The sequence below is a fragment of the Oncorhynchus mykiss genome, chromosome 17 (genome assembly GCF_013265735.2).
Source record: "Oncorhynchus mykiss isolate Arlee chromosome 17, USDA_OmykA_1.1, whole genome shotgun sequence".
Lineage (NCBI taxonomy): Eukaryota > Metazoa > Chordata > Actinopteri > Salmoniformes > Salmonidae > Oncorhynchus > Oncorhynchus mykiss.
Genome location: NC_048581.1, coordinates 49,106,531 through 49,121,533, shown reverse-complemented (window position 1 = coordinate 49,121,533; position 15,003 = coordinate 49,106,531). Strand labels below are relative to the sequence as shown.

Genomic DNA, 15,003 nt, shown 5'->3' with positions numbered 1-15,003 from the left:
ATGATATTTAAGCCTTGATACAATTGAGACATGGATTGTGTATGTGTGCCATTCAGAGGGTGAATGGACAAGACAAAATATTGAAGTGATTATGTTAGTAGGTGCAAAGCACACCGGTTTGTGTCAAGAACTGCAGCGCTGCTGGGTTTTTCATGCTCAACATTTTCCCCGTGTGTATCAAGAATGGTCAACCACCCAAAGGACATCCAGCCAACTTGACACAACCGTGGGCAGCATTTGAATCCACATGGGGGGGGGGGGGGGGGGGTGCAACTCAATATTCTAGAAATGCATTTCCATTGCTCACACTAGATGTGAGATAAATTCAAATGTCTGATCTGACGTAATTTTGTAAAGAACTTGTGTGAATAAGTACGATGACTGAGAGAATGGTTTAAATAGAGAGGAAGATGAGGCTGTTCACATTAAAACCAGATATAACGCATCAACTGGTGTGATGGGTGTTTGGGGAGAGGTCAATGTCTCCTTCTAACATAATCCAAAACCATTTGCTTTTCTGTCAGAGGAAATCACTATATTTCAGTCAGCCTTTTTTTTTTTTTTTTTACACCTTTTTGACTTTGACAACTACCATACACAATAAAAAGCAGGTTTCATGTACAACCACGATATATATTGCCAACATCCCATAAGTAAAAATCAGAAACATTCTTGCTGTGGCTCCATATGACTCCACGGTGTGCATTAGAGGCAATATTTTTCCTATCTACTGTAGTTATTAGCTTAATAAGATAGGGGTGCAGATACGTAAGCAGAAAACACTGAATAGTTCCATGGAAATATAACATGACAAGTGGGGTTTCATCACTCGTGAGATGCTTGTTGTAATAGTCAGAAACATGAATACATCTCTCATATTGCTATTTTTAGAGGATGAAAGTTAAATGTTTCTGAGGTTTGGTTCAACAGTATTTACATCAACGCCTTCTGAACACGAGGCTCTGAAATGTGAGACGCTGAAGTTTCAGAAGTATAGGATGCGGTAAGAGCCTTTCCACCCTGTTGTGGTGAGTGTGTGTGTGTGTTTGTGTGTGTGTGTGTGTGTGTGTGTGTGTGTGTGTGTGTGTGTGTGTGTGTGTGTGTGTGTGTGTGTGTGTGTGTGTGTGCACCTGTTTGTAGGTATGGATACGTGGTTTGTATGTGATCTGCAGACTGTCTGTTTCGATGACAAGGTAGTTATATGGACTGAAAAAAACATTAACGATAAATAGAACCTGGATCGTCACCAATGGCCTGAAATAACATAGATAATGCTAAAAATATGTACTGTTACCTATAATAATCAAGATCGAAAAATTTAAAGTACTAACAAAGACGAGGGAATGGTTGAAGTCAATTTAATCTGTTTGCTTTTATGTTTTACAGAGGAGAATATTTCAAACAGAGCAAAAAAAGCATATGATTTTGAATTTACTGTACCTCAAGAGTCTTATCAGAAAGGTAAAACGAGGCTAATCTCCCATGTTAACTTTTAACACAGATGACAGAATATATATAAATTTAGCATTTACTGGAGGGTGGGAATGAGACATTTTTTTTAAAGGGGAGTATGCCCCGGACCCCTCCAAAACCCCTGAATAAAAACACTAACACAGTAACCATCATTATGGATAGGCATGTAACAGAAACTAGGTGTCCATGTGAGATACAGTAGATAAGAGCAGATTCTAGCAATTTGGGGTCCCTAAGCGAGATTTGCCCACCTCGCAGGCAAAACATTTTAGTGGCCCCAATTTTAGTGGCTTTAATGTTATCGTACTGCAATTCGACTCATTCTACCATGGGGCGGAGAGAATTGGTTCGTTTTAAAGCTAATTTCCTGCAGTTCTACACATTTTACAATGGGATGGCGTCCGCTTATGTAGAAACGGTACAGCAGTAGATGTATTAGATACTTATTTACAGTAGCATGATGTTTAATAAATAAAGGACATCCTGAAAGCAAGAGTGTTTCTGTAAGATTCAGCTACAGAATGGCAGAGGTGTAGTGTCAATGTGTCTGCAGAAGACTGTACACCACTGCCTGCTGGGCTGAGGTTACTGGTCTGTTGGGGATTGAGGTGTATACGTGGTACGTATCAGACTAGAGAAAAGAAACAAACAGTTTAACTTCAGTCGATTAATTCTACAGTACTGTAAATGTAATGTATTCTAAAATGATGCAACATCAATCTGAAAACTGAGAGTCGATCACAGTCACCAAACACAGTGGGTGATTCTTAACTTACATTGTCATTTTCAGGTGACTTTCCATTTTCTTCAACAGGGCCTATACAACTCTGAGTTAGAGTTTGTGTGTATGTGTGTTTGTGTGTGTTTGCCCTCACACGTACTGTAAGTTTGGATGTGTGTGTTACTTTGCTGTGCTTAATGTACCTTCACACTTCTCCTCCTGACTCAAACCATCCTGTAGACTTACAGCTCTGTTCTCAAGCTTTCAAGATGCTCTGACTTACACCTTATTTTAGTTATTTTAGTTTTATGTTAGTACAGTTGACATTGAGTGACAAAGTGTTATTGTGCTGAGGGTAACAAATTCTCGTCCCAGGTCGGGAAGACAGGTACTGAAGGCATTCTGTTACAAACTCACATGAGGGCAATAATTTGGATGGTACATAGGTGATGAGAGATTAGATCCCAGAATCCCTTGAATCAAACATGCCTGCACTGCCCACAGTTCCTATCAACAAATCACCTACAACAGAAACAAAATGAACATGTAATGACAATTTGTGTCTGTACCTGCATGTGTATAGTTGTGTTAGCAGTGTGTGCAGTGCTTGATACTTTGTTAGGAACATAGATTGACTGTGATCATCCTGTCTGGCTGTAGGTCTGTACAACATAAAAGTATCAGAAGGTTGTGGTAAGAACATCTCATCATGGACAATACAGAACTAAAGGTTGATACAATCTGCATCATATTCACAAGGAAATTCTTACCTCTGAGAATTGTTTCTCTGAAAAACAATTCAGGCAATATTTTTTGATTGAATATAGCCTACCCTACACAATATGACCAAAATGAGTTGAAAGATTAACCCATGTCAAAGGCAATTACATTAATATGACAAGGGAACATTTATGCAGAATCAGAAGTACTCACTGGTCCTCCTGCAAAGATAGACAGCTGTCAATCCCATCAGGAACATGCCCACTCCAGAAGCCATTGTCACGTTTGTTATAGCGATGAGACCAAGGCGCAGCGTGATGAGAATACATCTTCTTTAATGAAACAAACAAACTTAAACAAACTTACAAAACAAGAAAACGAACATGAAGCTATAATAACAGTACAGACTGACAAAACACAACAAACCACCCCTTGTCACACCCTGACCTAACCAAAATAATAAAGAAAACAAAGACAACTAAGGTCAGGGCGTGACAGCCCACTGCTGCCTGCCATAATTGCACCTGTTTGGTGACATGATGTCATCAGGAGAGATCATTAGCTCTTAATCCCAACGTAAATACTTAAATGGTAAACCATATTGTTATTTGTCATTTCTCTTTTCATATGTGTGAGAAAATACATCTAGTCAGCAAAACGTTTGACATTTACATTTGAGTCATTCAGAAGACGCTCTTATCCAGTGCATTAATCTTAAAATAGCTAGGTGAGACAACTACAAGGTAGTTATCGACCAAGTTAGTGCTAGTAGGAAAAGACAAGTGCAATTTTGCCTTGGGATTACTAAATAAGGATACTTATCCAAAACTCATTTTTGACCGTTTGAATTCAGAACACTGTCTGTGGAGCTTTGACCTCCTGTGTGCAAATATGTGATAAATTTTTTTTTTTAAATACAAAAACCCGGGTAAGATAAAGGTAGTCTATTTGTTTCAGTTTGCTAACTAAAGATGACCAACACACCTGATGTAGGAGAAGAAACATTATGAGACGAAAAATGTACATTTGTTTCATATCTAAGAAAAGTACAACAGTTTAGAGGGAAAGTACAGTGCCTTGCGAAAGTATTCGGCACCCTTGAACTTTGCGACCTTTTGCCACATTTCAGGCTTCAAACATAACGATATAAAACTGTATTTTTTTGTGAAGAATCAACAACAAGTGGGACACAATCATGAAGTGAAACGACATTTATTGGATAGTTCAAACTTTTTTAACAAATCAAAAACTGAAAAATTGGGCGTGCAAAATTATTCGGCCCCTTTACTTTCAGTGCAGCAAACTCTCTCCAGAAGTTCAGTGAGGATCTCTGAATGATCCAATGTTGACCTAAATGACTAATGATGATAAATACAATCCACCTGTGTGTAATCAAGTCTCCGTATAAATGCACCTGCACTGTGATAGTCTCAGAGGTCCGTTAAAAGCGCAGAGAGCATCATGAAGAACAAGGAACACACCAGGCAGGTCCGAGATACTGTTGTGAAGAAGTTTAAAGCCGGATTTGGATACAAAACGATTTCCCAAGCTTTAAACATCCCAAGGAGCACTGTGCAAGCGATAATATTGAAATGGAAGGAGTATCAGACCACTGCAAATCTACCAAGACCTGGCCGTCCCTCTAAACTTTCAGCTCATACAAGGAGAAGACTGATCAGAGATGCAGCCAAGAGACCCATGATCACTCTGGATGAACTGCAGAGATCTACAGCTGAAGTGGGAGACTCTGTCCATAGGACAACAATCAGTCGTATATTGCACAAATCTGGCCTTTATGGAAGAGTGGCAAGAAGAAAGCCATTTCTTAAAGATATCCATAAAAAGTGTCGTTTAAAGTTTGCCACAAGCCACCTGGGAGACACACCAAACATGTGGAAGAAGGTGCTCTGGTCAGATGAAACCAAAATTGAACTTTTTGGCAACAATGCAAAACGTTATGTTTGGCGTAAAAGCAACACAGCTGAACACACCATCCCCACTGTCAAACATGGTGGTGGCAGCATCATGGTTTGGGCCTGCTTTTCTTCAGCAGGGACAGGGAAGATGGTTAAAATTGATGGGAAGATGGATGGAGCCAAATACAGGACCATTCTGGAAGAAAACCTGATGGAGTCTGCAAAAGACCTGAGACTGGGACGGAGATTTGTCTTCCAACAAGACAATGATCCAAAACATAAAGCAAAATCTACAATGGAATGGTTCAAAAATAAACATATCCAGGTGTTAGAATGGCCAAGTCAAAGTCCAGACCTGAATCCAATCGAGAATCTGTGGAAAGAACTGAAAACTGCTGTTCACAAATGCTCTCCATCCAACCTCACTGAGCTCGAGCTGTTTTGCAAGGAGGAATGGGAAAAAATGTCAGTCTCTCGATGTGCAAAACTGATAGGGACATACCCCAAGCGACTTACAGCTGTAATCGCAGCAAAAGCAAAAGGTACTACAAAGTATTAACTTAAGGGGGCTGAATAATTTTGCACGCCCAATTTTTCAGTTTTAAATTTGTTAAAAAGGTTTGAAATATCCAATAAATGTCGTTCCACTTCATGATTGTGTCCCACTTGTTGTTGATTCTTCACAAAAAAATACAGTTTTATATCTTTATGTTTGAAACCTGAAATGTGGCAAAAGGTCGCAAAGTTCAAGGGGGCCGAATACTTTCGCAAGGCACTGTACATACAAGAAGCGATGAATAGGTTTATGAGTAAACTAGTTGGAGCTTCAGTGAATTCGAGTGAATAAAAATGAAATCGCAAACTAAGCGATACTTACAAGTTGTTGTCACTGTGATGCCAGGGGTCAAAGTAGAAGTAACAGTCAAACCTGCTGGAAAGTAATAAAAGTTAATTCTGTATCTGATTACACAAGACAAACAGTGTTCATTATTTCTGAGTCAGTAGAACACAACTGATTCAGTAGAAATATGACATGTTCACCATTTTAACATCTGTTAAAACCTTGACTGAATGTACAATTTGAATCAGTATTTGAATGACCACTCCAGAAGCCACACCCACTGCTGCCTGCCATAATTGCACAGCTGTTTGGTGACATTGGGATGGTCATTAGCTTGTGTTCCCAGGGTCAATACTACATCACAAGAGTTGATCAACATTTTAATTGTGAGGTTGTATGTCTCAGTTGTTTGATTTGTGTAGGAAAAGACAGGTAGTCAGCTAGAGATGGATGCTTACCCAGAACGCTTTCTGTGGAGCTTTGACCTCCTGGGCACATGCAAGAGAGAGACTGTTTAATAACAGTTAACACACAACACAACTTATTACGCCACTAAACTAAAATCGTGTGGACCATTAGGGGTGTCAGTTGTCAAAGTAGAACTAGTAGTTGAACCTGGTGCAAAGCAAAGTCACTGGATCTGATCATACAAAATAAAGGTATCTAAATGGGTTGATTTAATTAATTAAATACCAACTTCATTTTTTTAAATCAGGGGAAGGGTGTGAGTCTTGGCCTTGATCAGGAAAATGTGCCATTCTAAATAATAAATAAACATGAGAGACAGGAACACAAGTTGGTAAAGTATCATATACTACAATGGATCCATGGGCATGTTATCAAGCAGTAGTCATTCTGATCTGAACAAAATATAATGATATAGAAAAATACATCAAGATGATCAATGGAATAAGACACAATTATTACAGCCATGAGATTCTGAAATATATAAAGAGTTCCTGAAGTAAAATATTAAAAGAGGAGAGAGAATCCTGAAGAACTAACAGATGATGGAACTTGGAATGGAGGAATAACTCACTGAAAAGGAGGATGACCAGAAACAGATTACCAGCCATATCAAGGATGAACAACGACATTTATCACACATCTACAGACTGTTAGTGTGACTTCACAGAAGATGGTGACTGTGTCAGAGAGGGTTGATTGAATGGAGAAGTTAATGTGGAGCTTGTTCACAGGAAAACCACAGATAGCAGAAACCAGTCTTATACGGAAATTGTGGCTAACGTTGCAGAGGAACAGAGGAACATTTCATTTCTCTGTCACTACTTTTGTTGTCTGTAGCTTTTGTCTTTAACAGCTGATATGTTGCATAATTATATGGCTTCAATTACATTTTCAAAACCAATAAACTAACTTGTCTGTCTGAGTAAAATATTTGTATTTGACTTTTTAGTTTTACGTTTTAATTTTTTTGTTTTGATGTTTTATGTGTCTTCTGTTGTCCATTTACAGTGCATTTATACAGATGCAGTAAATTAGTAAAATGGAGACTGATCATTAGCAGTATCAACTCAGTCACTCAGCACATAACTACTTACATTCCACAGGCTGATCATGTAATTGTTTTATATACAGTACCATGAATGCACATTTGGACAGCATGGTCAACCAACCAGCAGGTTAGTTTTCTGAGGTGACGAGAGGTGGTTATAACACTGTAGGAGAGGTATCATAGCTATGATACATAGTGAAAATATGCATGTGTTCTCAGTTCTTCATGTGTAGTTTATAACCAGACATACAGTACTATATACATAGAGACCAGCCCTCATACACGTCTGAAAGAAAGTCACCTTTATTGAATGAATATAAACAAGCTGGCCAACACTCATTAGTAATATTCTGATACAGCACATACAATAGCAAATGTCTGGGGCAGTGGACACAGCCTCCTACAGTAGGTTTTAAAACACAGTATCCATGCTGAACAGAACATTCTCTCTCTTTCTCTCAGGGGGTTTCCTTCAACAGAGTGCTTTGATTCTCTCGCGCTCTTTCTTTGTCTCTTACACATGCGTGCACACACACACCCACAGCACACATACACACGTATGCTTGCGCGCACACACACACACACACACACACACACACGTGCGTAACACCCCAAAAATGTGCCGCCTCTCTCATAACACTGCACAGGTTGTCTACAAGCATTTCGCTACACTCGCATTAACATCTGCTAACCATGTGTATGTGACAAATACAATTTGATTTGATTTACTAGGTGGACACAACAGGTGAGGAGACACACACCACTCTCAAACACAACATCACACTGTCACGATGCAGAGGCAATTCATGTATGAGGACTGGAGCATCATGGGAAATAAGCCCACGTTTACACAAGTAATCGTTCAGCATGCTGGACACACATTTAAATTGTTCCTAAATCTTTACTGTACAGCAGAAAACATTTACTATTACAAATAGTACAGTCCCAAACTGACATATTCAATGAGCCAAACTGATAATTTTTTAATTGTGAGGTGACAGCTTTGAGATTGGCTTATAATTATTTAAAGAGTTGGATCTCCCCCTTTTAAAAGTGGTAGGGCAAATGCTGATTTCCAGATCTTTGGAATTTCATTACATTCCAGGGTTAGATTGAACAGATATTTAAGTGGTTCAGCTATGAAATCAGCTGCCAGATTTAAAAAGCAGGGATCCAGAAGATCAGGACCTGCAGGCTTTCTCTGATCTAAGGATTTCAGGGCTTTATGTACCACCTGCACTGAGAATGGCAAAAAGCTAAAAGTTTGACCAGCTCTCACTGGTTCATCCACACAGGGTTGTACAGAGACAGAGGACACTGAAACAAACAGCCTACCAGATGATACAAAGTGCTCATTGAAACAATTCAGACCTAAATGAGACACAGATGAGACATAGACAAATCCATGTTAATATGTTCAGAAATGACTCACAGGTTTAGGCAGCAAGAGTTAGAATTGGATGGGGGTAGTTGCATCTCTCAGGTGGAGGAATGTAGGTGGTGGGTGTTGGTGGGGAGGGGAGGGGAGGGGGGGTGGCATGCCAAAACGGTTTCGCTACTTACCTGGGAGCTAGGCTGCAAGCGGAGGAGGAGGAAGAGGAGGAAGGAGGGATGGCATGATAAGAGGAAGCAGCACCTCACACAGGAGACAGGAGGAAAAGAGGAGGAGAAGAGTAAAAGAAACCATTGAAACGTTAGAATCATAACAGAAAAGCAGAACGACAACAGAGGACAGAACCAGAAAAGGTTGGTGTGTATTTAGAGACAGACAGGGAGATCATCATCATCAGAAGCACCAAATGAGAGTCAGTCACTGAAGGACACAGCAGGACACAAAGCTAATGCAGGATGCGCAGGATACACCTTCTCCTCTGACAGCCAGGTTAGAGCCCTGCATTAGCTGCTGGCTGCACAGCCTGTGAGTGCGGGCCGGGCATGCAGTCAGGACACCATCCGAGCTAGAGAGAGGGGGAGCGAGCGGGGGTAGGCTAGGAGGAGGGAGGGGGACAAGAGAGCTGGTATAGCTAGAAAGCAAGGCTGAGAGGAGCCCAAATGGGCAAGGCAGCAAGAGAACCAGTCAAGGGAGCCATGGCAGACAACCAGACAGAAGGGACCAACCAATTGACTGACACCCCTGTGGACCAAGCCAAACTCTGGGGGGGTTGAGTACAGCACATACAGACCCTACATACTAAAGAATCTCACTCACTCAGCAGAGCACAGTTGACCTGGAGCACAGCACATTTAGTCATGTAGGCCAGACTACTAGGCCTTTACATCTGGCACAGCAAGCTGGGCAGGGGAGTGGGCAGGGGAGAGGGCAGGGCAGGGCCAGGCAGGGGAGACCAAGGGACAGCGATGGAGAGGTCAGTGTAGAGAGGATGGGTTTCACTGTGAGAAGTAGGGTGGAGGTATTGAAGTATAAAGGGTGAGCATGGTTGTGGGGGAGGATGAGGGGGCAGGTGGGCAGATGGGGAGTTGGAATGAGCAGGGGAAGCAGCGTCCTCACGGCAGGAGAAGAACTCTCTTCTTACTGTACACAAGCTACACCAATCAGCCAACACACAAAAGGACACAGACAAAGGTGTGTGTTTGTGTAAATTACGTCTCGCATTCCAGTTTTCATAAATGGCTGAATGTGTTTCTCTTAATGTGGGAAAAGGGATACCTAATACCTCTCAAACAGAGAGGTGTCTGTGGGGCTGCTTTAATCGACATCCATGTCATGGGCGCCTGGGGGGTTAACTTCCTTGCTCAAGGGCAGAACAGAGGATTTATTCACCTTGCCGCTCGGAGATTCAAGCCAGCGACCTTTCAGTTACTAGCAGCCAATGGCAATGTCCACTTTAGGTATAATGCCAGGAGCTCTAACGCAGTTCCACCTCTGACACCGTCAAACATCAGCTATGTGGATGTCGGCTAAAGCAGATCTGATTGAATCGGGCCCTAAGTTTGTTCCACCTGAGCAAGTCTGACCACAAGTCAAAGACCACTATGACACACCAAATGCATTTGATGGATCCGTTTTGTCTTCTTCTAATGCCTCTTAAGGGAAAAGCATGGGAACCACACCTGTTGGCATTCTCACAAACAATCGCAACATTGTTTCAATAATAAATAGATATTTTCTCGCAGATCTCCTATATAAAGCTTTTTTGAGGCCTTGCTCATAATTCATTCTGTGGCAGCACAATGACCAAACGATATACTGTATGTGAGGCTCTTGATCATATCTTTGATCATGACACTGGTGAGGAGGAGAGATTTGACACAAAGTAGTCTGTGATAGATAGCACAATATGTTTAATCTGATTATTTGTTATAGTCAAAATAATCCACACATTATGCTTTTTTTAAACTCAAAAACGAGATGTATGAGCTCAGGTCAATGAGGTCTACAGGCCAAAAACAGCAAATAGAAGTACAAAACTTGTAAAACTTGTAATGTTCACAAGAACTTAAGTTGATGAAAAAATCGGACACAACATTAGGTGATAATATACAGTCAAAGTCAGAAGTTTACATACACTTCAGTTGGAGTCATTAAAACTCATTTATCAACCACTCCACAAATATCTTGTTAACAAACTATAGATTCAACAATTGTTTACAGACAGATTATTTCACTTATAATTAACTGTATCGGAATTCCATTGGGTCAAAAGTTTACATACACTAAGTTGACTGTGCCTTTAAACAGCTTGGAAAATTCCAGAAAATGATGTCATGGCTTTAGAAGCTTCTGATAGGCTAATTGACATTATTTGAGTCAATTGGAGGTGTAACTGTGGATGTATTTCAAGGCCTACCTTCAATCTCAGCGCCTCTTTGCTTGACATCATGGAAAAATCTAAAGAAATCAGCCTAGACCTCAGAAAACAAATTGTAGACCTCCGCAAGTCTGGTTCATCCTTGGGAGAAATTTCCAAATGCCTGAAGGTAGCACGTTCATCTGTACAAACAATAGTATGCAAGTATAAATCAAATCAAATCAAATCAAATTTTATTTTTATTTGTCACACATACACATGGTTAGCAGATGTTAATGCGAGTGTAGCGAAATGCTTGTGCTTCTAGTTCCGACAATGCAGTAATAACAAGTAATCTAACTAACAATTCCAAAACTACTGTCTTGTACACAGTGTAAGGGGATAAAGAATATGTACATAAGGATATATGAATGAGTGATGGTACAGAGCAGCATAGGCAAGATACAGTAGATGGTATCGAGTACAGTATATACATATGAGATGAGTATGTAAACAAAGTGGCATAGTTAAAGTGGCTAGTGATACATGTATTACATAAGGATACAGTCGATGATATAGAGTACAGTATATACGTATGCATATGAGATGAATAATGTAGGGTAAGTAACATTATATAAGGTAGCATTGTTTAAAGTGGCTAGTGATATATTTACATCATTTCCCATCAATTCCCATTATTAAAGTGGCTGGAGTTGAGTCAGTGTCAGTGTGTTGGCAGCAGCCACTCAGTGTTAGTGGTGGCTGTTTAACAGTCTGATGGCCTTGAGATAGAAGCTGTTTTTCAGTCTCTCGGTCCCAGCTTTGATGCACCTGTACTGACCTCGCCTTCTGGATGATAGCGGGGTGAACAGGCAGTGGCTCGGGTGGTTGATGTCCTTGATGATCTTTATGGCCTTCCTGTGACATCGGGTGGTGTAGGTGTCCTGGAGGGCAGGTAGTTTTCCCCCGGTGATGCGTTGTGCAGACCTCACTACCCTCTGGAGAGCCTTACGGTTGAGGGCGGAGCAGTTGCCGTACCAGGCGGTGATACAGCCCGCCAGGATGCTCTCGATTGTGCATCTGTAGAAGTTTGTGAGTGCTTTTGGTGACAAGCCAAATTTCTTCAGCCTCCTGAGGTTGAAGAGGCGCTGCTGCGCCTTCTTCACAATGCTGTCTGTGTGAGTGGACCAATTCAGTTTGTCTGTGATGTGTATGCCGAGGAACTTAAAACTTGCTACCCTCTCCACTACTGTTCCATCGATGTGGATAGGGGGGTGTTCCCTCTGCTGTTTCCTGAAGTCCACAATCATCTCCTTAGTTTTGTTGACGTTGAGTGTGAGGTTATTTTCCTGACATCACACTCCGAGGGCCCTCACCTCCTCCCTGTAGGCCGTCTTGTCGTTGTTGGTAATCAAGCCTACCACTGTGTCGTCCGCAAACTTGATGATTGAGTTGGAGGCGTGCGTGGCCATGCAGTCGTGTGTGAACAGGGAGTACAGGAGAGGGCTCAGAACGCACCCTTGTGGGGCCCCAGTGTTGAGGATCAGCGGGGAGGAGATGTTGTTGCCTACCCTCACCACCTGGGGGCGGCCCGTCAGGAAGTCCAGTACCCAGTTGCATAGGGCGGGGTCGAGACCCAGGGTCTCGAGCTTGATGACGAGCTTGGAGGGTACTATGGTGTTGAATGCCGAGCTGTAGTCAATGAACAGCATTCTCACATAGGTATTCCTCTTGTCCAGATGGGTTAGGGCAGTGTGCAGTGTGGTTGAGATTGCATCGTCTGTGGACCTATTTGGGCGGTAAGCAAATTGGAGTGGGTCTAGGGTGTCAGGTAGGGTGGAGATGATATGGTCCTTGACTAGTCTCTCAAAGCACTTCATGATGACGGAAGTGAGTGCTACGGGGCGGTAGTCGTTTAGCTCAGTTACCTTAGCTTTCTTGGGAACAGGAACAATGGTGGCCCTCTTGAAGCATGTGGGAACAGCAGACTGGTATAGGGATTGATTGAATATGTCCGTAAACACACCAGCCAGCTGGTCTGCGCATGCTCTGAGGGCGCGGCTGGGGATGCCGTCTGGGCCTGCAGCCTTGCGAGGGTTAACACGTTTAAATGTCTTACTCACCTCGGCTGCAGTGAAGGAGAGACCGCATGTTTTCGTTGCAGGCCGTGTCAGTGGCACTGTATTGTCCTCAAAGCGGGCAAAAAAGTTATTTAGTCTGCCTGGGAGCCGGACATCCTGGTCCGTGACTGGGCTGGATTTCTTCCTGTAGTCCGTGATTGACTGTAGACCCTGCCACATGCCTCTTGTGTCTGAGCCGTTGAATTGAGATTCTACTTTGTCTCTGTACTGACGCTTAGCTTGTTTGATAGCCTTGCGGAGGGAATAGCTGCACTGTTTGTATTCGGTCATGTTACCAGACACCTTTCCCTGATTAAAAGCAGTGGTTCGCGCTTTCAGTTTCACGCGAATGCTGCCATCAATCCACGGTTTCTGGTTAGGGAATGTTTTAATCGTTGCTATGGGAACGACATCTTCAACGCACCTTCTAATGAACTCGCACACCGAATCAGCGTATTCATCAATGCTGTTGTCTGACGCAATACGAAACATGTCCCAGTCCACGTGATGGAAGCAGTCTTGGAGTGTGGAGTCAGCTTGGTCGGACCAGCGGTGGACAGACCTCAGCGTGGGAGCCTCTTGTTTTAGTTTCTGTCTGTAGGCAGGGATCATCAAAATGGAGTCGTGGTCAGCTTTTCCGAAAGGGGGGCGAGGCAGGGCCTTATATGCGTCGCGGAAGTTAGAGTAACAATGATCCAAGGTCTTTCCACCCCTGGTTGCGCAATCGATATGCTGATAAAATTTAGGGCGTCTTGTTTTCAGATTAGCCTTGTTAAAATCCCCAGCTACAATGAATGCAGCCTCCGGATAAATGGTTTCCAGTTTGCAAAGAGTCAAATAAAGTTAATTCAGAGCCATCGATGTGTCTGCTTGGGGGGGGATATATACGGCTGTGATTATAATCGAAGAGAATTCTCTTGGTAGATAAAGCAGTCTACATTTGATTGTGAGGAATTCTAAATCAGGTGAACAGAAGGATTTGAGTTCCTGTATGTTTCTTTCATCACACCATGTCACGTTAGCCATAAGGCATACGCCCCCGCCCCTCATTTTACCAGAAAGATGTTTGTTTCTGTCTGCGCGATGCGTGGAGAAACCCGTTGGCTGCACCGCCTCGGATAGCGTCTCTCCAGTGAGCCACGTTTCCGTGAAGCAAAGAACGTTACAGTCTCTGATGTCCCTCTGGAATGTTACCCTTGCTCGGATTTCATCAACCTTGTTGTCAAGAGACTGGACATTGGCAAGAAGAATGCTAGGGAGTGGTGCACGGTGTGCCCGTCTCCGGAGTCTGACCAGAAGACCGCCTCGTTTCCCTCTTTTTCGGAGTCATTTTTTTGGGTCGCTGCATGGGATCCGCTCCGTTGTCCTGTTTGTAAGGCAGAACACAGGATCCGCGTCGCAAAAAACATATTCTTGGTCGTACTGATGGTGAGTTGACGCTGATCTTATATTCAGTAGTTCTTCTCGACTGTATGTAATGAAACCTAAGATGACCTGGGGTACTAATGTAAGAAATAACACGTAAAAAATAAAAAACTGCATAGTTTCCTAGGAACGCGAAGCGAGGTGGCCATCTCTGTCGGCGCCGGAAGTAGGAAACACAATGGGGCCACGCAGCTGTCATACTGCTTGGGAAGGAGATGCGTTCTGTCTCCTAGAAATGAATGTGCTTTGGTGCGAAAAGTGCAAATCAATCCCAGAACAACAGCAAAGGACCTTGTGAAGATGTTGGAGGAAACAGGTACAAAAGTATCTGTATCCACAGGAAAACGAGTCAAATATCGACATAACCTTTGAAGGCCGCTCAGCAAAGAAGAAGCCACTGCTCCAAAACCGCCAAAAAACAGCCAGACTACGGTTTGTAACTGCACGTGGGGACAAAGATCGTGCTTTTTGGAGAAATGTCCTCTGATCGAATGAAACAAAAATTGAACTGTTTGACTGTTT

At 42.4% G+C, this 15,003-nt stretch overlaps 1 protein-coding gene across 1 annotated transcript in view; it reads right to left on the bottom strand.

Moving 5' to 3' along the window:
- Positions 1 to 1,116: 1,116 nt before the first annotated feature.
- LOC110494028 (cell wall integrity and stress response component 1) overlaps positions 1,117 to 15,003 on the bottom strand; it is a 110,410-nt gene continuing 96,523 nt past the window's right edge. The window contains exons 10-12 of the mRNA XM_036950022.1: positions 6,130 to 6,159; positions 5,708 to 5,761; positions 1,117 to 3,246 (exon numbers count right to left, since the gene is read on the bottom strand). Of these exons, the coding sequence (XP_036805917.1) occupies positions 3,245 to 3,246; positions 5,708 to 5,761; positions 6,130 to 6,159 (86 nt within the window). The 3' untranslated portion in view covers positions 1,117 to 3,244. The remainder of the gene's footprint in view (positions 3,247 to 5,707; positions 5,762 to 6,129; positions 6,160 to 15,003) is intronic.